Source organism: Manduca sexta, chromosome 3 (genome assembly GCF_014839805.1).
Source record: "Manduca sexta isolate Smith_Timp_Sample1 chromosome 3, JHU_Msex_v1.0, whole genome shotgun sequence".
NCBI lineage: Eukaryota > Metazoa > Arthropoda > Insecta > Lepidoptera > Sphingidae > Manduca > Manduca sexta.
Window position 1 is genome coordinate 2,834,561 of NC_051117.1, and position 26,127 is coordinate 2,860,687.

The 26,127-nt window shown below is 34.1% G+C and overlaps 1 protein-coding gene and 7 non-coding genes across 11 annotated transcripts in view; all 8 read left to right on the plus strand.

Annotated features, from left to right (window-relative positions):
• Window positions 1-1,171, plus strand: part of LOC115441223 (trehalase) — a 90,926-nt gene extending 89,755 nt beyond the window's left edge. For all 4 annotated transcript variants that reach the window (XM_030165914.2, XM_037439585.1, XM_030165913.2 and 1 more), the window contains exon 15: window positions 30-1,171. In XM_030165914.2, the coding sequence (XP_030021774.1) occupies window positions 30-159 (130 nt within the window). In that variant the 3' untranslated portion in view covers window positions 160-1,171. The remainder of the gene's footprint in view (window positions 1-29) is intronic.
• Window positions 1,172-9,939: 8,768 nt separating this feature from the next.
• Window positions 9,940-10,054, plus strand: LOC115441258. Its single transcript, XR_003938452.1, has one exon. It is a non-coding gene; the product is annotated as a U5 spliceosomal RNA (small nuclear RNA).
• Window positions 10,055-11,805: 1,751 nt separating this feature from the next.
• Window positions 11,806-11,920, plus strand: LOC115441259. The gene has a single exon (XR_003938453.1). It is a non-coding gene; the product is annotated as a U5 spliceosomal RNA (small nuclear RNA).
• A 1,287-nt stretch (window positions 11,921-13,207) lies between these two features.
• Window positions 13,208-13,322, plus strand: LOC115441254. The gene has a single exon (XR_003938449.1). It is a non-coding gene; the product is annotated as a U5 spliceosomal RNA (small nuclear RNA).
• A 4,329-nt stretch (window positions 13,323-17,651) lies between these two features.
• On the plus strand, window positions 17,652-17,767 carry LOC115441252. The gene has a single exon (XR_003938447.1). It is a non-coding gene; the product is annotated as a U5 spliceosomal RNA (small nuclear RNA).
• A 2,137-nt stretch (window positions 17,768-19,904) lies between these two features.
• On the plus strand, window positions 19,905-20,019 carry LOC115441253. Its single transcript, XR_003938448.1, has one exon. It is a non-coding gene; the product is annotated as a U5 spliceosomal RNA (small nuclear RNA).
• A 1,285-nt stretch (window positions 20,020-21,304) lies between these two features.
• LOC115441257 lies at window positions 21,305-21,419 on the plus strand. The gene has a single exon (XR_003938451.1). It is a non-coding gene; the product is annotated as a U5 spliceosomal RNA (small nuclear RNA).
• Window positions 21,420-24,010: 2,591 nt separating this feature from the next.
• Window positions 24,011-24,125, plus strand: LOC115441255. Its single transcript, XR_003938450.1, has one exon. It is a non-coding gene; the product is annotated as a U5 spliceosomal RNA (small nuclear RNA).
• The last annotated feature ends 2,002 nt before the right edge of the window (window positions 24,126-26,127 follow it).

Consider the following 26,127-nt stretch of genomic DNA (forward strand, 5'->3'; position numbering starts at 1 on the left):
CAAATATAATTATGTATTTATCTTTCCAGGTTAATGATGTACAAGAAGCGGAGAGAGTACACTGCACTGCACTCCGGTGAGGACCTGAAACTCCTCTCGCGGAAGCCGTATACAGAACTCAGAAGCCTCAACGGGGCATCGGCACAACGACTACGGTAAATCAGCACCAACCACCCTACATTTGCCGGTTGTACGCAAAAATCTGTTTCTATTCATAGTTAATAGATGGCGCTGTTTATGATTTTAACTAATGATATGTAGGGATTTCAATGCTTGGTAACGAGCGTAATGTACAAAAATGTCGACCTTATTTCTAAGATTAGACAAAATATGTAAAAATACGAAAAAAAAATGGCGTCATACCAGTTTATCGAGCTGTGACATGTATGTATATAGCTTTTATTAGCTAATTAATAGTTATGTACATATTAGACATGTTTTGTTAAACATAGTTCCTCGATTGTGTATTTTCACGGAGTTGGGTATGTTTTAATATCACAACCTTGTATAAATAATAACTACTATACTATATAAAACAGGAAATAAATTAGTATTAACCAATAAATTTTATTACTTATAATATTAAAGGCTCCACTCGAATTCAGCTAAAATCAAAACAAATAATATTAATAAATTCCGTGAATTACACAATAAATTTTACCAGTCTTGTTACTCAAAATGACTTTTATGTAAGTCTCGATGACAGATAGGTAAGGAATTCTTTTTATGAATCTGACCATAAGGCACAAGTTGGCTTGGCATAAAAATATACAGTGCTTTTAAGGAAATATAAAATAGTTCCTCAAACCACCTTATGCCTTGCTGTCTGCGTATGACTATTAGCTCAATTATGTTCTCATAAAGCCTGGAATACCCTGTCTACATAAAAGCATGCTAATTTTCTACTAGTTAGTGTGCTCTTTAACTAAACATATTTAAACAATAGTTGTCCATATACATGGTAATGAATTGCCACAAGGTAACGTTTGACAAAAAAGCGTGCTTTGTGCTATCTAGTAGCAGGTGTATTCCAGACGACACTTTAAAGCAATATATTGTATACTTTTGTGTTGACATTACAAACGTCTGGAAATCATATTGTCAATCTTTGACAACGTGGATTTTTACTACGCATAGATTTTGCTCTCTCTACAGGGCTTTTAAGGCAAAACACAATCGCTAACCTCTTCAAATATTGTCGGGTCAAAAAAACTGCACCGTGTGTTTGTATGGCTCTTAGCTTTTTATAATATATAATCTATGGAATACCCAAACCCTTCACAATTTAACACAAATATTTTATTATATTAATAGAAATATGTGACAACAAAAGAAGACACCTTAGTAAAATGGAATTTATAGATTATAAAAAAATACTTAACCAACACCTGCACAATTTTATTCCTCTGCCTAATCCATTAAGGTGGTAGCTCAAGGTCCATTTTCATACATTTTGTTTCGGCTTTAATCTGGGTAACTAAACAAGTATTGGCAAGTAAAGAATTTAAATTCACGTCTAGTTAGTGATTAGTTCTCGCAGTTGAAAGAAAAATGTAACAATAATTAATAATCATGGATATTTCTGCCTTTAAAATTTCGTCATATTAAATTTTAAAGGCCGAAATATCCATGATTATTAATTATTTTTACATTTTTCTTTCAACTGCGAGAACTAATCACTAACTAGACGTGAATTTAAATTCTTTACTTGCCAATACTTGTTTAGTTACCCAGATTAAAGCCGAAACAAAATGTATGAAAATGGACCTTGAGCTACCACCTTAAATTAATACAAAAAAGGGATTACTTTATGTCCGTGTCCACCTTTCTTAATATGTGGCCCTAGTCACTAGATGTCGCAGCTAAGCATACTCCGAATGCCATCTAGCGGAAACACGGTGTCTTCTAGAACAAATTGTATTAGTCAATTTGTATTCTATTTTTGTAATAGGTATTAATAAAAGTATTATTAGGTGTATTAGAATTTAGTTATATGTAGATATAAGTAGCAATATATGCCGATATGTGTATTTAATGCATTTATTTTGTTGATAATATGATTTCTAGACGTTAATGCACATAATTGTGAATAAACTCATTTCTATTCATTATTATTTAAGAGGAAATAAAACTTATTAAATTATGGAATACTCTTCTGCTTGAATGAAATAGTTAAAGTGTGATTGTTTTAATTTTCAATGTTCTTAATCATTAAACATGGAGTATAAATTTTCATCATGTGATTTCTTTTATTTCAAACAGGAATAAATTTTTACCGTTCAATTATTTTAATAATTGCTTCAATTTCACGTATGTTTATTAATAAATTATAATACAATTGTTAATGAAATTCGACATCTATATACATAAATGACAAATACCTTGAAACCAGCGGAACGTTTATATTTTAACAACTCAACTAACTTCAGTTGATAGTATCTATATGATTGAAGCAATCGTGGTATCCAAAAATTTGGATATCAATTCCCGTCGTTGCGGACCTTATTTTCTAGCCATGAATGAAGTTAGTTTGTTCCTGATTGTTTTATGACGATTTATTTCGTACAGTATAAACAATTTTGAATTCTTAATGAATGGATACTAGCAATGGTGCTGGTCACCAAATAGTGTAAGTCGTAAATGAGTATTTTGTGCTATCGTTGGATATTAATTGAAAATACATTAAAAATAACATATATTTCAGATGTACTGTAAAAGGTGAAAAAAACAAATATATAGTTAACTTTTCAAGTAAAAATCACACTACGTATAGAATAGAGTGATTTAAGGCTTTTAAAACGATATATTTTTATAATATATATTTTTCAATTAATATCCATAGGCGAAGTATGTATCAAATGTAGTTTATTTTATAATCGTTATTTATGTTTAGTTAATATTCAGCTTATTTTTGTTTTAGTTAACATGTTTGTGTAAGTATGTATATAATTTATATGAGAATTCGGACTCTGGCCTAGTTGTGACGCATATTATGTTTTTTTAAGTAGGAAAAATGGAATGAATTGGAGATCAGGTACGGGCATCCTAAAATCTTTCTACTAAGATGTTACCGCATGGATCGCAACATACTATCCCTTGCTTTATGGTTTACCCATCAAATCAATTAGCCATTTAGCACCTCTTTGATGCCTTCATGAATCGCTAATTGTTGATTATGGAAGTAAAACGCATCATAGTAAGGAACTTCGGTGTGTGCCTCGTTGAAAAATCGTTACGATGATAAAAACAAAATCATTGAAATAGTATTTTTTTCCTTTTTTAAATATTTTTATTAGACATTTAATAAAATATTGTTATTTGCAGCATCCAATAGCGATAATGACCCTCAAATCAACTCTTAATGCGTTACACTCGTATTCACTAAAGTATTTATCTACAGTCCAAATGCATGAATATTGATTAGGCTGTGTATCTCTAATAATCATAGATTTGTATGTAAATTTACAATCATTTTCGTTAATATCAGTTATCTTGTGATATTTGTAAATAAATCAGTTTGAACGTAGATGTTTTGTTCCTAGGTTTTGTTTTTAGATATATTTTTAATGTTCGTTTTTGTGGAATATTGAGTTACGGCATTAGTAATTAGAAACAATCTTGACAAATAAAATAGTTTTATGATTAAGTTTTTTTTATTTTATTTCATTATCCTTTCGATAATACGGCCATGCCTGATGCCAGTAAGCTCTTTTTGAGCAAAAAAATAGTAACAATATTAAAACACCAAACTTGCGAGTTGTTTGAAATAAAGAGGCATATCTATCTAGACGTTCAAAATAAGTTTTAAATGTTTTTTCCTACATTAAAATGGCACTGACAGTGCACCCAATCTTTTTACCTTAACCCAATTTCCTAATAAGATTAAACTATGTAAATAATGAAAATATATTTTTTTATACCTTATTTAGAGGCAATGAACATTTACATATTCTAAATATATATCAAACAAAAAATATCTAAAAAGTAAAAAAAAGAGTTTGTTTACCTTATTATAATTAGGTGTGTATTTATATTTTAACCCAAAACTCAAATCCGGACCGCAGTGATCAAAATACTTCTTTAAAGTTCCCCGATTTCAACAATTTCACAGGTCTATAAGTATGCCTTGTTGGCTATCAGAGAGGTGACCTAAATAGACTGCCCTCTAAGGCCTCTACTGTTCTATATTATTTCCTAACGCCCTTGAATATGAATCTACGTTATTGATTTTATTTAAAATTGATTCCGGCTCCGCCCGCGTATGAGATTTTCCGAGATAAAAGTCTTGCTTTATATTTTTTGCCCGGGATAAAAAGCCGGTTACCCCAGTATAACCGCTCAGTCGCCCATACGAAGGCTGGGCGTTAGTAATAAGGTACTTTCTCCGCGAAACAAAAAAAAAAGGTGAAGCTCAAGTGTAATATAGCTTCTTATTAGTGAAAGAATTACGTAATTCCCGACTTTAGCGCGTTCAAATAAACAAACTCTTCAGCTTTATATACTTAGTCTGGCCATAAATACTGTTACACTTAATTATAAAAAAATATTACATTTGAATTTCGAATCTGTCATTTTTATACGATTGTTCATTGTGTTTTCTCATTTTGGCGCCAATACATTGTAAAATATTTTGCGATATTAAAATGGTGTGGGGTGATAAAGAGAACCGAATCGCTGTGATAGCATTACACAAAGTAGGTATGGAGCCAAATGCAATTTTTAAAACTCTCCATACACTTGGTATTAGTAAAATGTTTGTGTACCGGGCTATTAATAGGTACAATGAGACCTCCTCTGTTTGTGACAGAAAAAGATCTGGCCGTCCACGTAGTGTTCGTACGAAAAAGGTGGTCAAAGCAGTAAGGGAAAGAATTCGAAGAAATCCTGTCCGAAAGCAAAAGATTTTATCTCGGGAAATGAAGATAGCACCTAGAACCATGTCGCGTATTTTAAAAGATGACTTAGGACTTGCAGCCTATAAGAGACGCACTGGCCATTTCTTAACTTATCTGATAATTTAAAGAAGAATAGGGTGGTAAAATCGAAACAACTACTGAAGCGGTACGCAAAGGGAGGTCACAGAAAAATTTTGTTTACGGATGAGAAAATTTTTACAATTGAGCAACATTTTAACAAACAAAATGACCGTATTTATGCTCAAAGCTCTAAGGAAGCTTCCCAATTAGTCGACAGAGTGCAACGTGGACATTATCCGACTTCAGTGATGGTTTGGTGGGGTGTTAGCTATGAAGGAGTGACTGAGCCATATTTTTGTGAAAAAGGTATCAAAACATCGGCACAAGTGTATCAAGATACCATTCTTGAGAAGGTAGTTAAGCCCCTTAACATCACCATGTTCAATAACCAAGTATGGTCCTTCCAGCAAGACTCGGCGCCGGGTCATAAAGCTCGGTCCACGCAGTCTTGGTTGGAATCGAACGTTTCGGACTTCATCAGAGCTGAAGACTGGCCGTCGTCTAGTCCCGATCTTAATCCGCTGGATTATGATTTGTGGTCAGTTTTAGAGAGTACAGCTTGCTCTAAACGCCATGATAATTTGGAGTCCCTAAAACAATCTATACGATTGGCAGTGAAGAATTTTCCCATGGAAAGAGTGCGTGCTTCTATTGATAACTGGCCTCATCGTTTAAAGGACTGTATTGCAGCCAATGGAGACCACTTCGAATAAGCTTTTTATATTTTTAATTGTTTTATATTTATGTATTAAACTGACACACTGTAAAAGTAATAAATGTTATTTGCAGTTAACAATTTTCTTTTTTCTTTATTACAATATTTATGGCAAGACTAGGTATTAGTATACATACTTTGGTACAAAAACAAATCAACCAAAAGTATATAAACACGATTAAAAATCATTCATGTTACAAACGGTGCCTTTCCTCTACAGCGCGCGCGGCGCTGTCGAACGAGAAATAATTGTAAGAAATTTTAGTTATTATTTTCTTTCTACATAGAGAGGTCAGTAACTGAGTCACTTATCTATGATTTACTGACATATTTTTTTTTTATACGGCCACGGCAAAGTGACCCCACTGCACCTGATGGTAAGTGGAGGGGAGTCCAATAAAAAGTCGTCTGACGAGAGATGATTCGCCCTCGACGGTCGACACACGCCGATGCCGAAACGCGACACACTTACATGGGCCACTAAGACAGCTTCTAACACCTTGTGTACTGTGATGGCTATCTGGGCGATATAAAATATATCGTATCACCAGAAAAGTTATTATGTTATAGGAATAAGCCCTTGTCTTAAAAGTCTGGAATGATCTCGAACGTAAGCTGGTGCCTCAAATCGTAATGTCTAATGGATGAGGCTCTCTATTAGTCAGAAGATTGCACATGCTGACCATATTGCAATTCTTGACATAATCTGCACGTATAACAAATCTCCGTTTCCTATTATCCCGAGTTCTTTTGTTTCAGACCACGTTTTAAAAAATAGCAGTGTTGAAAGAGAAAAGAGTGCATATTTTAATTTCTATATAAATAATAATAAAGACAAGCCTAAACAAATGTGGAATCATCTGAAACGTACTTGTTCGTTGGATAACAGTGTAAAAAATCTAACAGTACCTGAGAACCTTAATGACCCGAATAAAATTAATAATTTCTTTCTAGACGTGCCTGGAGGAGGTAATGTGGGAAGAAAACATATGGATTTCTTTTCCTGTAACAAATTTTCCGAAAGAGTTTTCTATTTAAAAATGACAACAGAATCCGAGGTACTTAAAATAGTTAAAAGCATAAAAACCAAAGCATGCGGACATGACTCCATTAATATAGAAATGATTAGACTTACTCTACCTGTAACACTAACAATTATAACTGATATAATTAACTGCTCGATCATATCTAATGTCTACCCAGAGACTTGGAAACTCGCTAAAGTTAAACCTATTCCTAAAAGTACCAAGGTAGAAGAATACAAGGACTTAAGGCCTATTAGTGTTCTGCCTGTGCTATCTAAAGTTTTGGAAAGAGTAGTGTGCACCCAAATCACAAAGTTTTTGGAAGATGGAAATATTCTACCCGATATTCAATCTGGATTTCGTAGAGGACTAAGTACAACGACTGCACTAACACACGTGACCGACGATATTATCGCTGCTTCAGACAAAGGTATGGGCTGTATACTAACGCTACTAGATTTCTCTAGAGCCTTCGACTGCATTAATCTAGATTTGCTTATTAATAAGCTATCATATTATGGAATATCTAGCTCAACATGTGACTGGTTTCGGTCATTTTTGTCAAATAGACGTCAGTATGTAGAGATAGAAACCAGTCAGGGTGAGGTTTTAAAATCGGATATTAAAAGCTTGTTTAGAGGCACACCCCAAGGGTCTATTCTAAGTCCTATCCTATTTGCTCTCTTCACCGCAGATCTTCCAAAATTAATTAACCATTGTAAAATTCATCTTTATGCAGATGACACTCAAATTTATTACTCTTTTAAACCGGATAAGACGGAACAGGCAGTGAAGAGGATTAACGAAGATCTTGATTTGGTATCTGGTTGGGCCAGTGAGAATACTCTAGTCTTAAACGCCTCTAAGTCTAAGTACATGTTACTGGGTACTAAATTACAGTGTAATAAAATTGCATTAAAATCTCCATGCATCAAAATTGAAGGCCAAGAACTGGTTAGAGTACAAAAAGCTAACAATCTGGGCTTATTGATGGATAGTCAGCTTCGCTATAATGAACACGTCAATATAAAGATTCGTAATGCCTTTTTCCGTTTGAAAACTCTTTATAGTATAAGAAAGTACATTTCGGAGAAAGTCAGAAGAACACTCGTAGAATCAATCGTTCTTTCACAGTTAAACTATTGTGACATCGTGTATGGACCCAGACTTCAAAGCATTACTAAAAAGGCAATACAACGTGTTCAAAATGCTTGTGCACGATATTGCTTTAATATACCAACAAGGACTCATGTAACACCGTTTCTTAATGAAAAAAATATTTTAAAAATGGAAGCTCGTCGTAAATTACATTTAACTTGTTTTGTTCATAAAATTGTACAAAGCAGAGATCCCAAATACTTGTTTAACAAGCTAGGATGGTTGCAAGATATCCACGAGAGGAATACACGGAGTAGAGAAGCAAACGATATGGTGATTCCACGACACAAGACAGCAGGCTATAAAGGTAGTTTCAAGTATGCGGCTTCTAAGATCTGGAACGACCTTCCTCCACCTCTTCGCAAAAGGATGTCTCTGCATACTCTGAAAGAACATCTTCGGAGGGAATTTTTAAACATTCAAAAACTACCGTGCCCAATGTAGTGACTCAACGGGTTATATGATTCTTTATTAACCGAAAAAAACTGTTTCAATGTCATGTAAATACGTGTTCTGTATGTGATTATCTGTTGTACCCATAATTATTAATGTTGCACTATTCCCAATATATGTATAATCTCTTTGTATGCTGTAGCTGACCGTACACTCAAAAAGATTTGTTGTGCTATAATAACAGTGGGGTTCAGCTGAAAATCAGTGCTGTTTTGCAGCGTATACTGAGCTGGTATCCCTTCTACCACACATCGTGCAAGCAATCAGTTTTTGTGCCTGTTATTGTTAACTGTGTGTGTGTGTGTTTGTTTTTTTTTTTTCTTTTATACTTTTTTGTTGTATTTATGTGTGTGTAGAGAAATAAATGGTTTAAATGGTTTAAATGGTTTTACTTCTCCAATAGGATCGTCTACTAATTCCTGTCCACCTACCTATTCAACATCCACGGGATAGTATAGCTTACAATGTTTATCTATGGCTTGCTGGTCATGGTTTTGGTCGGAGTCCATTTCTCCTCATCACAAATTTAAACGCAAACTCTAGAAAAAGTTTTGGTTGTGTATCCGTGGACGCAAGTTTTTTTTAATGTTAGCTTCAACCCTGAAAGCGATTGAACAATGAAGTTTTATTATAATTAAATTTATTTGTATGTTTATTGAAATAAAATCGAATAAAAATATTTTGCAAATTATTTTTATTTGTATTGTAGTCGTTCGTGGGCATAGCCAGTGAGCTGGGCTGGATGGTAAATTGTCACTGTCCCAGAACAGAAACCTCCAAACCACCACATTTTATCTATACTTTTAGAACCCAAAACAGTGGTCAAAAACTAGTCTACCTACAAATATAACTCACTAAAAACCTTTTATTGCAAAGAGAATGTTATTGACCTTTGTTATAATTAACAACCACGCTGTCGTAACATTTCCGGCCTCCACCACTTGATCAAGATATTTTACTTATAAATCATTTCTACAACATTATGGTCATAATGATAGGGCTCCATCTAGTGTCAGACACCTAAATTATAATCAAACCTTGCAGATCTATTAATAGTATGTACCCTTGGATGCAGAGACATTTTGACGCTAATTTTACTTTACAAAACTAGTTATAAAGAACAGGTTCACCTTTGATGATATTGTCATAAATTAAATAAATAAATTATATTTTCAACTTTGGAACGCCCTTATTATTTATACGACTGAGTAACAATACTAGCATGAATAATAAAATTAGCTTGCCGGTCTTTGAACAGTCGTAACAACATGTAGCAGTTTTAATTATATTTCACAAAGCTCTGCTACAATACGGGAAACTATGCTCTTATATTGTTATCCTGTCAGATATTAAAATAACACCAGAATTTATGTAACATAATCAAATGAATATAGTTGTTTGAATTTAAATCGAAATACGGCTTTTTGTTCAAGTTGGTTCATACTTTATGGTCTTTTTGAGTTATGTTATTTGTTATCTTTGGGATTAAAATCAGTAAATAAATAACTCGATATATGCCGCTAGATGGTGTTGTATAATTCTAACGTAAATCTACATCGTGATATCAAGATTCTCCGCGGAATCATAAAACTGCTAGATGAATGTTGGTCCTTTACTCTGGTTTCCCTTCAAAACGTATAAATCTTTCGCCTTTTACTAAAGATTTCCGTGGAGGGGAACACCCAAATGAGTCTATAAATATTTTTGGTGCTCTGCGCTCGCAGGGCTTATAATCCACAGAAAATAATACGATCGTTAAATTTATAATTGGTATCAGTTAGTGAATAATTGTGCCCCACGAACTGTTTTCGGAATATGGGTTTTATCTGTAATAAAGATAACTATTATGGCATACGGAACCCTTATTACTTATTTTATCAATTAGAACTTAAGTCAACTCTATAAATAGAAGAAATTTTTCGATAACTTCGAATCTGAATTAATTGAACTCTACTGTAAACAGGTCAACTGTTCCGGTATTTGTTTCAAAAAGTCCAAGTAAAAAATACTAAAACAATAATATTTTAGTAACGTAACGTACATTCAATTTATCAATTCCTTATTAGTCCATTGAAAAGTTACATTTGGGGTTGCGTTTTTTAGAGGACGCAATTTTATTTTTTTGAAGATGGCGGCCGTGGGACAAGAGTGGCGACCCCACAAACTTGGTTTTAGCTTTACACTGAGCCCCATCCCCCCCCCCCCACACTTCAAAAAAAATAAAATTGCGTCCCCTAAAAAACGCAAGGTAAGGCCTAAAAAATGTAACATTTCAATGGACTATATGTATTTCAAGCGTCTAAGGTGAGGCCAACGACTAGCGGGGCCGACAAATGAACAACATCAAGACAATTACATTAATAAAATTACTAACAATTTTCTTATCAACTACATTTTGTTTAGAGGAAAATGATGAATAAATGATAAGTCATTAAATAGTATAATTCAGTAAACAAGTCCCTGTTTTATGTATTTGACGGCCATGTCGAAGAAGCCTTAAAGAAAATTTTGCAATGTTTTTATTGAAAAAGATAAAACTGTGCATTGTAAATAGTATTAAGGTATTTTTTTTACTATTTTTTCTTTTGATTAATGATTTCCCTACTTTTTGTTTTTAAAATATCTAATAACTTAGAATTCATTCTCAACTGTTCAAAGGAAACATTAATTAACAAAAGTATTTTTCATGTGAAAATTGTTCTGAAATAAAACCAAAAATGGTAAATTACATGAATTAAAATGAAAAGCATTTTACGCCCAAATACTTATTATCTTTGTGTTACGGAAGTACTAACGAACAAGTAATATTTATTGTTATCATTAAATTGAAGATAAATTTTAAATTAATATGCAACATGCAAATAAAGGAGTCCGAGTTTTAAATAATTTTATTTTATTTATTTATTAGGTTTTCCAATACACTTAATAACACTAAGATAACAAAAAATTTAATATTATTACTTATAGCTATAATTTAAGCCCAAATTAGGAAAACTCAACTTGTATATAACTGAATCGAAAAATGACTTAAGCGCAGCAAATTAAAAACAATATAATTTGGAGACGTTTACGCATAAGTAATATATATATTTAATATATATATTTTTTTAATTATATACATATAACATAAGAATAATAAAATGAAAGTAACAAGAACAAAAAACAATATCAAGTTTTTTGCGTAAGAATACTTGGCTTTAACACACTGAATGATAATAATATTATGTTATTATAATTATAAGATTATATAAGTGAAGACAATTTACATGTTTTTTTTTAAGGACTCATATTATTGAAACAAATAATTATTAATAAATTGTCTAATGTAGAATTCAGCATGGCAATTGTAGAGATTACATAAAGTCATTATTACCGTCCTTTGCTACTAGATGGCGCTATACAATTCCAGCGATAATTTACATCGTGATTTCAAGATTCTCTGCGAAAACATACACACCTCTAGGGGAACACTGCGTCGTCACTCTGGTTTCCCTTCAAAACGTATAAATCTTTCGCCTTTTACTAAAGATTTCCGTGGAGGGGAACACTTAAAAGAGTCTATAACTATTTTTGATGCTCTGCGCTCGCAGGGCTTTGTTATACTTGAAAGTTACAACGATGAGGATATGATTAATGTTACAGTCATACATTTTAGAAATAAGTTAATTTAAACCTAACTCCTAATAAGAATTTTATTGATGTAGGAACATTACAAAAATAATATTAAATATTAACATTTTGAAGTATTAATATTACAAAAATTAGCAAAATAAAATATTATGCGTCACATCGAAATAAACCTATTTGTACGGAATTTGGTCCACCCAGAGACCACGAAGGTTGTAAAGTCTTCGAAACATCGGGAGAAAATGATAATATAAAAACCAGGATAAAATGCGTAAAAATAGTTTTATTTAAATTTTTAACATTCGTATAAATATAAGAAATCACTATTATGTATTACAATTACATCCGCGTATATATAACAACGAATTATTCTGCATCACTATTAATATATTACAATTCATGTTGCGATTTCCATTAATTCATGGTCTTTATTCCATGATGGTCACTGGAGGTATTCGAATAATAACTCTCCAGGGGAACGTGCTATTGTTCTGGGCGTAACAACTTATAATCAACAGCACCAACACGAGTAAATGTACTAAATTCATGATTTTCATTTCTATTTTATTTGCTTGTTCACTTCAGTTTTGCCTAAAGACAAATGATGGAATAAAATATTAATTAATGCTTAAATACTTTATTATCTGGCTTGTTATCACTTTACTTTGTATATTTGCAGACAATTAAGGTAATGTCATTGCTTCAAAGACGATTATAGTACCTACACTAAATTAAAATGAAAAACAAAATATTTGCCTCAATAGTTATCAGTTTCAAGAATTCACTGTTAATTATAAAAATAATAGATGAAGGGATCTCAAAAAATCAAAATTTAACCCTTGCCATCTAAACAATAAGCAGTGATTAGCTACCCTAAACAATGCTGTCTTTTTATCCCGCAAAAAGACAGCACTCTTTAAGGCTTTTCTTTCGTAATTTATACAAAATCTAATTATTATTAGAATGCGTACAAGACTGCATTTACGCTTGTTGTTAGAACCTATAAGTTTTGTCGGGTTCCCTTCCGGAAAATTTCATCCTTTTGGAACAAAGGCGTGCAGCAATGTGTGTGTGTGTCTGTGTGTGTGCATTAAGTACCTAATTGATACATTATCTGATATACAGTTCACTAACAATTAATGTAGAGTTGAAAGTAATGCGAAATTATCCGTTGGATGGCGCTGTACAGTTCTACATCGCGATATCAAGATTCTCTACGGAGTCGTATAGACCTCTGGGTGATCATCAGTCTATCACTCTGGTTTCCCTTCAAAACGTATTAATCTTTCGCCTTTTACTAAAGATCCGTGGAGGGGAACACTCAAATGAGTCCATAACTTGACTTCGCCCCTATAAATGGAGTAGGACCCTAACCTTATTTTAAACCAATACACACAATTTATTTTTACAGCCACGGTCAAATGTCACCAACTGGTGGTGCGCGAACTGCAGTGGTGCGTTTACTGACGGAGAGATCATTATCCCTCTTCAGTCGACACATTTATGCCGGCTTGACAGAATAAAGAAAACGAATAAGAAAGATGCATAGAATAATCCAAGTGTAACAATTGATTCACAAAAGTTGTTTAAAAGTAGGTATTATTTTAATAATAATAATAATATCAGCCCTGTATTCTATACTTGCCCACTGCTGAGCACGGGCCTCCTCTACTACTGAGAGGGATTAGGCCTTAGTCCACCGCGCTGGCCTAGTGCGGATTGGTAGACTTCACACACCCTCGAAATTCCTATAGAGGACTTCTCTGGTATGCAGTTTTCCTCACGATGTTTCCCTTCACCGTTAAAGCAAGCGATAATTTACAAAGAATACACACATAATTTTTTAGAATAATCAGAGGTGTGTGCCCTTGGGATTTGAACCTGCGGACATTCGTCTCGGCAGACCGTTCCACAACCAACTAGGCTATCGCCGCTTATTCGTCGGTATTATTTTATTTTGAAATAATTCGGTCCAATTGATCTTGAATAGGGTATAGTGCTTTGCAGCGTTTTAAAAAAAAATACACATACCATTAAGTAGGTTAGAAATTTCGGAATTAAGTTGACTCAAATTTATTCCATAAATATAATTTTATTGATGTAGGAACATATCACATATATTTTTGCATAATAGATATATAATAAGATTAATTACCAATAAAATAAATCTGTTTAACCAAAATAATATTACAAAAATTAACTAAATAAAATCACAGTGAATATATTGCAATTCATGTTTTGATTTCCATAAATCCATTTTCTGATTCCTTATCCATTTGAAGAACTTAGGATTGCTCCTGGTATCACGACGACCACCGGGGGCGGTTGAATAAGGATTTCCTCGGGGAACGAGGTGTTGTCCTGAGCGAAACAACTTATAATCGACAGCACCAACACGATTATATATATTAAGTTCATATTTTTTATTTCTATGTAATTTTCTTGTTCACTACAACTTTGTCTAATGACAAATGATAGATTGAAGTATTAGTTAATGCTTTAATACTTTATTTTCTACCTTAGTTTTACTTTGCATATTTGCAGATAATTGAGGTAATGTAATTACCTCGAAGAAGATTATTGTATATACACTAATTTTAAATTAAAATCAAATATTTTCCTTAATAGTGTCAAGTTATAGTATCCACTGTTTATTATGAAAACAAATAATTAAATAGTACGGAAAATAATATTATGACACAAGAGAAATAGTAACTGATAGTAAACAAATACAGACTGTAACTGTTAAACCATTGTTTGAAGAACAGTGACAGATATTATGCTGTTTATAAGTTTCAAATGAAATTTGTGAGTATGTCCTTCAAATTGTGTTATGTTTGAAATATATTTGCTTAATAATAATACAAAAATTAGCAAAATAAAATATGCATCACAATCAATATATTTCAATTCATATTCTGATTTCCATAAACCATGGTCTTGGTATCACAACGGGTACCGGTCGCGGTCCAATAATTATTACCCTGGGGAACAAGGCATTGTCCTGCCGGCCTAGCATGCGCACGACGACAAAATTTTGTCGACACTTTTTCTCGTGATTTTGTCGTTTATCTCTATATGTCTACCGACACTAACATGCGCGCTCATTTTCTCGACTTGTCACGAGAAAAGTAGAGAAAAAATTTATGTTTTATTAATCTGTGGTATTTTTGTCTACAAACCCTAACATGAGCAAATAATTTTATCGTTTTTTGACACACGTAAACGAGATATTTGTCTTCTTTGATATTGTACGAAGAGATAAACCGAGAAAATTATCAATTTAATTTATTCGTTAAAACGCGATGGTGGTATCTTACTATAGTAAAATAATATCGATATAAGACAAACGAGAGGCGTGTAAAGTGGAAAGAAGAAGAAGACTTAATTGATTTATGATATCCCTTTGCTACAAAACGAATGGCATTGTATATTAAAGAAAAGTTTGCTCCCGATTTGGAGTCTCAAGCCAAAGGCATAGCCGTCCGTTTAAAGGTAATTGAATATATTTATTACATACTTAATTACATAAGTAGCTGAGTTTAATATCAATTGAAGTATTTTGATTTATAGATAATGGAATCATTTTTATTTTTTTTAGGTGAGACTCGTGAATTTTACGTGCAAGGTATGTTAGGGCTCTTAGATTGTACCCATATAAAAATATTACCTCCTAATGAGCCACAAAGTGCACAATATCAAAAAATGAGGAAGGATGCCTGCGACACCAAGGTTCAACTGGTAATGTACTATTAATGTACTGGTAATGTACTTACTTTGAGAAATATCTTCACAATTAATACATAGCTTGTTACCTATCATAAAAATGAAATTAGTGTGCCAACTAATGAGGTAATAAGAGCTATTTAATCAGATTAATTGCAGTTTTAATTTTGTTTATTTTAAAACTACAAATACAAATGAGTAACTTGTTTTACCATTATGTTTTGCAAAACTAGTACCTATATGTTACCAAAAAAATGTCACATTATGGATTCAAACAGCAAAACTCTTAATGTGAATGCCAGGTATCGGAGAAGATACTATTACTATGCAACTTAACAATATAAACAAACAATATCTTGCTTTATTTCTTTATTAAAAACTTCATTTACACTGATTGTATGCTGGACTTAACAATAATGGATATATGGTTATACACTGTTTCAAATTGTTGTTTGACTATATTATTTTACCACTGGTACAACTTCACATTATATTACTATTTTTAAGTAACTGTAGGTAATGCAGTATTTTGTGTTACAGTGTTCCAATGGAGGAAACTATTATAAATGACCATCATATGTGAGAAGAACCTGTACAATTATCAGTACCTGCAAGTGTCTCTCAAGCAGGATGACCTCAATTATAATAAATAGATATTTTCCTATGTAAATAATGTATATTTTATTATATTAACATTTTAAATATCAAGATAGTTTTCATTATTACAGCAAAATCTTCTACACAAATTTAGGCAACAATAGAATATTTCATAATGACTTGTTATACAACAAATTTCCTACAAATACTGTAATGATATACTATGAACACTTACAAGAAACAGAAATTGCACTCTCAAGTAATTGCTGCAGTTTACTTATATTATTAATTTCCTAAACCAACAGAACAAGAACACAACAGAACAGAACCAAATTTCCTAACATACAGATGTTTTATCTAGTGTATAAATAAAGATACCTAACGAAATATATATACATGATATTAAGTATTTAAAAAATGTAGTTTTTTTTAAAAAAACTGGTTATAAAAATACATATTTTCATTAAAGTATTAAGTTCAAACCGAGCAACTAAAAAACTTTTTGGGAGTAGTAATTGGTAAGCTCTTCAACATGGTGTTGACTGCTGGGCTGGGGACATTCCAATGAATGTAGAGGGACTTGATTCACGGAACTAAAACAAAAAGAAAATATATACTTACTTTATATTTTAATAAACACTAATACTAAAAACATCAATTACCATCGAATAAGAACAAACTTGAGCTTTGTGGCTGCAAAGTTCAACTTACAACATTGGTGTTTTGCTAATAAGGTTATTGTTTCACTATACTTACATCAATTGGGTATTTTGTGAGGCCCAAAGCCACAGCCATCTCCTTCCCGATTGGACTACTGATTCCATTAGGCATTATTGTACATCGTTCTCACGGTGGGGCGTAGTCACCCGAGGTAAAATCCGGCTTGGGCACCATATACTCGTACAAATAATTGTCTTATTAGATTTTATTTGATTTGTGTCTTGTTACTTCGTACTCCAAAATAGGGCGGAGCTGTTTTTTTGTGTTAGAATCCCTATTATATTGTACAATATTATAATTAATTTTGAATTTGTTTACTTATTTACGTTTTTTATTTACATTATGCTCTTTGTTATGACATAAACTGTCACATAAAACGTCAAAAAAACCTAATTGGATCATAGATCTATAAAAATTGAATGAACTAAAACCATTGTAGCTATATTAGAAAATAAAATGTTTAGAATATATATTTCAATGGGCAACATCGGTTTGTCTTCACGAGTAAACTTATGTCTTCAACGAGGAATTTGTCGATCGTGGTGCGCATGTTAGAGAAAACGAGATATTAATCGACATCGACAATTTGTCTACTCTCGTTCTCGAGATATCTCGTGATGCGCATGCTAGGCCGGCTGGGTGAACATCGTGTGGTCACTCTGGTTTCCCTTCAAAACGTATAAATCTTTCGCCTTTTACTAAAGATTTCCGTGGAGGGGAACACTCAAATGAGTCTAATAACAATTTTTGATGCTCTGCGCTCGCAGGGCTTGTTGAACTTGAAAATTATAGAAATCGTATAATCTTTTCCCATCCTCGTTTTACCTTTCCAAAATCACGCATGCTCGCTTGCGGCGGTACCTCAGACTATAGAGTACTCCGAGCACTCGAGCGGCACTTAACGTGGTGGCTTCCATCTCGACGCGAGCTAAAAGTTTCGTAAAGTCATAACTGTGCCGCACCATCTAGTAGTAGTATGGTTTTCCAGCATACGTGTTCGCCCCCCCCCCCCCGCCCCTCCCCCTTCCTATAACTTGGAGTTCTTTAAGCGGAGACGGAGCGTGAAAAAGCTATTATGCAGGCCGACATGACTGCCGACCGTCCAGTGATGCTTGTATATTTTGCTGACTTTCCATGGGCTTCGCTTCGCTTAACATCAGGTGCAATGAGGCCACTTTGCCGAGAAAAAAAATATAGCATGAATCACTCCATTATGCAATAAAAAAAACACAAAATGTAATATTATTGATTGATGACAAGTAATAAATATTTAACGCGCTACCAATCGAAATATGATACTTTACTACACAAGCTACAACAAAAACACGCCACGACCTATTTATATCTGGCAGAAAAAATATGTATGTACCAATTGACACATTTTGTTTTAACATACGTGCGCGGTAAACTAACCCTTCTGCACTTGATGATAAGTGAAATAGGGTTCAGAGAGTGTAAACTGGCAAAAGACCCTTCACCCTCGCCAGTCAACACAATAATGCCGGCCTGTTTGAAAGAAGAAGAAAAAAAAGGAAAGGTGCATTGAAAAATGCACCTATAACAAATACTAAACCACAAAAAATGTTTAAAAGTACTTGATACATTTTGAAATTACTCGGTCCAATTGACCTTGAATTGGCTGTTACGTTTCGCATAGTGCTCTGTTCGCTCTTTTTCTTTTTGTTTTTGGTTCGGTACTTGATCCATGTCCATTTTTCTCATCGAAGTCATTCTCTATAAACGGTGATGTGCGTGTACCAGCTTATAACACTAATGTGACTTTATACTAAAAATAAAAGATAGATAATGGAAACATAAAAGTAAGCCCAAATTTCTTTCTGCCTTTCTTCGGGTAGTCGTCACTTAGGTAGCTAGTGAAAGGCTGGTAGGGTAGCTACTTTTGTAGTACTGTCATCCGTCCCGTGACTAGGAAGGCTGTAAACCCTTCGAAACATCGGAAAAAATTATAATATAAAAAACCGCTATAAATCCAAAAACGAGTTTTGGTTCAACAGTAACGTATGCATCACAATTAATATATTTTAATACATGTTTTGATTTCCATAAATCCATGGTCCTAGTAGCACGACGGATGCCGGGGCCGGTCGAATAATGACTTCCCAGGGGAACGAGGTATTGTTCTGGGCGTAACAACTTATAATCAACAGCACCAAGACGATTATATTATGTATTAAGTTCATGACTTTTATTTCTATTTAATTTTCTTGATCACTACAACTTTGTTTAAAGATAATTGATAGAATAAAGTGTTAATGAATGCTTAAATTCTTTATTATCTTGCTCGGTGTCTCATGACTTTGTATATTTGCAGGCAATTAAGGTAATGTCATTGCTTCAAAGACGATTAAAGTACCTACACTAAATTAAAATGAAAAACAAAATATTTGCCTTAATAGTATCAGTTTCAAGTATCCACTGTGAATTATAAAAATAATAGATAAAAACATCTCGAAAAATCATAATTTAACGACTTGCCATCTAAACATTAAGCAGTTATTAGCTACCTTAAACAATGCTGTCTTTTTATCCCGCAAAAAGACAGCACTGTTTAAGGCTTTCCTTTCGTGATTTATACAAAATCTAATTATTATTAGAATGCTTACCAGGCTGCATTTACGCTTGTTGTTTGAACCTATAAGTTTTGTCGGGTTCCTTTCTGGAAAATTCCATCCTTTTGGAACAAAGGCGTGCAGCAATGTGTGTGTGTGTGCATTAAGTTCCTAATTGATACATTATCTTATATAGAGTTCACTAACAATTAATGTAGAGTCGAAAGTAATGCGACATTATCTGCTAGATGGCGCTGTAAAATTCTAACGTAAATCTACAACGCGATATCAAGATTCTCTACGGAGGCGTATAGACCCCTGGATGATCATCACCCAATCACTCTGGTTTCCCTTCAAAACGTATAAATCTTTCGCCTTTTACTAAAGATTTCCGTGGAGGGGAACACTCAAATGAGTCTATAGTTATTATTGGTGCCCTGCGCTCGCAGGGCTTGTTGTACTTTGAAAATTTAGATAGATACATTGGACCACTCTACTATATTCGAAATTCACATCATCACATTATATTTTTCAAAGTACTTTTTTTGAATAATCTTTGTTAGATCAGTGCGCTTACTGAAAATCGAAGCTGAAGAGCAAGTCGCTTCACTGTGGAAAAGTAAAACGGCGCCCATAAAGTAGGTAATTATTTTGTTTTCGAATCCTAGCAATGATTATATAGTTTCATTCGCATGTCTCAAAGTTAACTAAATAATTGGATGTAGTATAAATAGATGGTAAACAAGATAATTGTTTTCATAGGTATTCAATACCAATTTTATACACTTTATTAAAGCGCAAAACAAAACTACATAAAAAAATATTAAGTAAAATCGATTTAATTAAACAATAAAAAAATTACGTTAATTCAATTCCTTATCCTTGCCAAGAGTTTAGGATGGGTCCTGGTATATTGACAATCACCGCGGGCGGTTGAATGACTACCACCGCAGGTGATGTGGCATTGTCCAGGCCGCAACAACATATAATAAACAGCACTAGGATAATGTAGGTTAGGCTTAAGGTACCTGTAAGGATATTGTCAAAATGATGATAAATAAATAAATAAATAAAACCCATGATTTGTTTTTTTTGTCTTACTCCTTGTAAACTACAGCTATGTTCAAGGGATAATGACAATTCAAAATGTTGAACATGCTTATATACTTTATTTATTGCCTTGATAAGTATTTTCTTAGTGTGTCTGACGTCAATTAACGTAATGTTATTGCTTTGAAATTACTCATTGTATAAAATTCCAGATGATAAAAATGTTTACCTGAAAGCACCAAATTTTTCTATTATTTAATTAACCTGGGTAAGGCCCTATTTCTGCAATTTCTTAATAAACAAGCATTAGTTAAGGAAGATAATCACATGTAAGGGCAAGGTGGGATACTCAAAAACCTTGACAGTCTGTTAAAATATCTAACAAAGCATGGTGAAATTAGGCCTTAATTATTTAACCACCCAAAAACTTAAGAAAAAACTAATCAAAAATAAAAAGAGATTGGATGCTATTTAAGTAAAGGGACTAAAAAATACACTTACCGACCAAATAAATGTATCAAATAATTAATTGGTACTTCGTTAAAGTAGAGTTCACTTTAGCAATTGTAGAGTCAAAGTAGTACGACGCATGCCGGTAGATGGCGCTGTACAATTCAAGCGTAAATCTATATCGCGATATCAAGATTCTCCACGGAATCATAAAATTGCTGAATGAACATTTTGTTGTCACTCTGGTTTCCCTTCAAAACGTATAAATCTTTCGCCTTTTACTAAAGATTTCCGTGGAGGGGAACACTCAAATGAGTCTATAACTATTTTTGATGCCCTGCGCTCGCAGGGCTTTTTATACTTGAAAATCTAGATAGTAAAATTAGTCAACGTCATATAGAATTCTTACGGATCGTTTATTAATAAGGACCTAAATAACCCAATTACTACTCTATACGCGTTGGTCGCATAAGGTCTATAGTGCATCCACCTCACTTGTTACTTATTTTGGGGCAATAAGTGGTGTTACTCAGCACAATAGATATCTGATAGCAATAAGTTATTCATTGTTAAGTATAATATTCCATGTTAGAATATACGTTAAGAAACGTTGCCTAGCTTTTAAAAACAGTCAACATGTAGTAACAATCGATAAAATTGTTGTCGTTGCCTGCAGAAGTTTGAGAACATGCCGTGCAACTTACTTGTTACTAAAAGTTACTCTGTTGTATTTTGTTGATTTCTGTTATTGACGGTAAGGACTGGATGAGTAACAATAATAACATATACCCACAAAAATTACAGATAATACCGGCTTGCACAGTGGTGCTACACAAAAGGGAATTGCGGTGTAGATGCACTTGTCCTTCGATTGGTAAATTCTAAGAATGGATCCGATGATAATAATTTCCACCGTTCCTTAATCCACGCTAAACAAGATGAAGTGTTTTCATATGTATTCATTAATCTTTTATTAATATTTATTTATACATTTTATTTGAGCGCAAAAAAATGACGTCAATAAATATTAAGTAAAATCAATTTAATTAAACAATAAAAAAAATTACGTTAATTCAATTCCTTATCCTTGCCAAGGGTTTAGGATGGGTCCTGGTATATTGACGATCACCGCGGGCGGTTGAATGACTACCACCGCAGGTGATGTGGCATTGTCCAGGCCGCAACAACATATAATAAACAGCACTAGGATAATGTAGGTTAGGCTTAAGGTACCTGTAAGGATATTGTCAAAATGATGATAAATAAATAAATAAATAAAACCCATGATTTGTTTTTTTGTCTTACTCCTTGTAAACTACAGCTATGTTCAAGGGATAATGACAATTCAAAATGTTGAACATGCTTATATACTTTAGTTATTGCCTTGATAAGTATTTTCTTAGTGTGTCTGACGTCAATTAACGTAATGTTATTGCTTTGAAATTTCTCATTGTATTCAAATTCCAGATGATAAAAATAATCACCTGAAAGTATCAAATTATTCCATTGTTAATTAAAAAAATAATAGGTTGATTAACCTGGTTCCAATTTCTCTAATTTCTTAATAAACAAGCGTTAGTTAGTGCAGTTTCAAAATTAACACAAATGTTAAATTATTAAGCATTCTATGAAAACAATCTAATATTCAATTACTAAACCAATAAACCATTCGCTCATTATTTAAAACGTCCAAAAGTAAATGTCACTTTAGCTTGCATTATTATTTCGAGCGGTGTGTTCAACTTTTAATTGGATCATAGTAGATGTGCATGTTTACATTGGCACGTCGGGCTCTCCTTGCACTTGAACCAACGCAAGTACTTGAAGAATCCGCCGTGCCCCGTGAACACCTGCGTCAGTGTGGCGTCCAGGGCGATTCGCCTTACGACCCTGTGCGCCTCGACCGCGTCCGGAAAGAACAGCTTCGTCATCGAAGCCGTCTCTCCGTCCACATATCTCCGGCTTCATTCGTCAATCGAGTCCTTTCGGATCTGGCGCTTGACGAATGAAACCGGATATTTGTCGTAGTACGCACGGGTCTTCAGGTGTTGTGCGGCCTCCTTAGCGTGCACATCCGCCCTCTCGTTTCCATCAAACCCCACGTGTCTCTTCACCAAGAAAAGATTTCTGGGTGTGTTTTTGGGCTTCTTTAATTATTTTTGTAATTTCAAACGCTAGGGGGTAGAGGCAATAATCATTTGTTAAGGCATGGTAGGACATTCAAAAATTTTGACATACCGCTAAGATATCTAAATTGCTGTTAAGGTAATTAACAGAGCATGGTGAAATTAGGACTAAATAAAATAACCACCTAACCAATAAAAAAATTAAACAATAATTACCAGTGATGATATTATCTCTCTAATAGAAAAACTTAAGAAAAAACTAATATAATATAATAATATCAGCACTGTATTATATATGTACTTGCCCACTGCTGAGCACGGGCCTCCTCTACTACTGATCAGGCCTTAGTCCACCACGCTGGCCTAGTGCGGATTGGTAGACTTCACACACCTTTGAAATTCCTATAGAGATCTTCTCAGATGTGCAGGTTTCTTCACGATGTTTTCCTTCACCGTTGAAGCGAACGATAAATTCACAAAGAATACACACATAATGTTTTTTTTTTTTAGAAAAGTCAGAGGTGTGTCCCCTTGGGATTTGGACCTGCGGACATTCGTCTTGGCAGTCCGTTCCACACCCAACTAGGCTATCGCCGCTTACAAATAAAAATATTGGATGATATTTAAGTAAAGGGAATAAAAAATAATCAAATAATTCATTGGAACTTCTTTAAGGTAGAGTTCTCTATAGCAATTGTAGAGTCATAGTAGTACGATGCGTGCCGGTAGATGGCGCTGTACAATTTAAGCGTAAATCTATATCGCGATGTCAAGATTCTCCGCGGAATCGTAAAACTGCTATATGAACATTTTGCTGTCACTCTGGTTTCCCTTCAAAACGTATAAATCTTTCGCCTTTTACTAAAGATTTCCGTGGAGGGGAACACTCAAATGAGTCTGTAACTATTTTTGGTGCCCTGCGCTCGCAGGGCTAGTTATACATGGAAATTTGGCTTTAGGTGCATTTCTTACTATTTCGATATTGAGTATCGTATCATTTTAATTATTGAGATTGTAATAAACAAAACTCAAACTAGTTTGATATACGCGCTGACTGATGATATCCGCAACCCGTGTGACTGTCTCCATAGTTCACAGTTCAAAGTCGATAATCACGAAGTAATAAAGTCTCCTAAACCTGGGAAAATTTATTGCCACCTTTAGTCAATAGTTTTGATTCCACGCCATTTAATTATATCAAAATTCAAACGTTCCCCTACTTTGTAGTGAACTGCAAACCCCAAAGTTAACGGCATTGACCTGATTTCGTTTTGTGTCCCCGCTTTATTGGGCCGCCTCCGTGAATTTTATATATTTGGCAGGCCGGCATAAATGGATCGACCGCTTACAAACGTCTCTATAAGTAATTCTATGGATGTTTTTTACGCTCGTCGGTTGACATTTTTTTTAATTCACATTAATAATTATTACCATATATAAGTAAAGCCACTTTGTCTTGCTGAAAATAAACTAATGTATAAATATACGATGCCGTAGAAAGTAAAGTAAGAAACCTACAAGGCCACTAAATCGTCTTCCCTTTTCTGAATATCAGATTTTTGTAGAATGTCTTAAAAGTTATTCAATAAGGAACAACCAGTAGCCCATTTTGGAATCGTCCGTTTGGTCCGACTGTTAAAAAAATTGAGTATACCTGACATAGAGGTTAAGCTGTAAAAGGGTTAACCAAAAATAGTCACAAACAAAGCTATCCTCCTAATTAGGTCACTCAAGCAAACTGGAACGCCTTGCATTTTCATATAAGCAACATGACAACTGATAGAACACTTCAAAATATTTGAGTTTTCTTTGCTATTGTCATTTCTGCTCGATATTTTTTTTGTTTTTACTGCTACTCAAAGTGACTCCATTGTACCTATTGTCATTTTTGCTCGATGGTTTTTTGTTTTTACGGGTACACAAAGTGACCCCATTGTACCTCATGGTAAGTGTAGTTGGGGCGAATAGAATGTCGACTGACGAGAGATGATTACCCTTCTATAGTCGACTTAATTATGCCGGCATGTTAGAGCCGGAAAGCTGATCCCATAACGCGACGCACTTACGTGGGCCACTATGGCGGATTTTAACACCTTGTGTTCGGTCCCAATCCGGGCGGATACAAAATGTATCCTACTACCAGAAAGTATACTGATATGTGACATAAGAGGTCTCCCTATCACAAGAAATATATAAACTCGGCGACAATGCCGAAACGTCTTTACAAACCCATACCTACCGGCTTCCCCTTTATTAACCGACTTCAAAAAAGAAGGAGTCTCTCAATTCGACTGTATGGTTTTTTCGTGTGTTTGTTCCGCCATTACTCCGCCCTTTCTGGACTGTTTTTCCAAATTATTTTTTTTTTGTTTATTTACATTTGTCTTAGTTTTTGTTTTCTGTTAAATTGTCCGCGATATCTTAACTAACGCATTTGTTTTATGGCTCGGACTACCTTTGATTTTACCCTTTCCCATTGCTCGGCGAAATATATCCACTCTACCCACACTTCGAGAACAAAGGCGTGAACTTATTGTTAAGACATAATAATATTAAGATACAACAATATTAGCCAATCACAACGGCGCTATGGCTACGCACTGCGAAGGCTGCCATGCCGTTAGCACTGAGAAACACACTTGTAATCACAGCAATGCTCCGTCCTTAGATAAATAACTTCCGTAAGCAGTGGCGGCCCTAAACGACGCGAGGCCCCAAGCGAAAGCAAAAAGAAACAGACGCGAGGCCCCGGGCAGAGTAAAAAAACGTTCCTGTTTTAACAGTTCCGTCGGTAAGAACGTAAAAAACGGTCCTGCGAGGCACCGCGCGAGGCCTCTGTAAACGTGAGGCCCCGGGCGGTAAGTATACTGTGGTGTCAAATGTATGTTGCGGCCAATGGAATGCCCACGCTCTGACTGCAACAAAAAAATCATA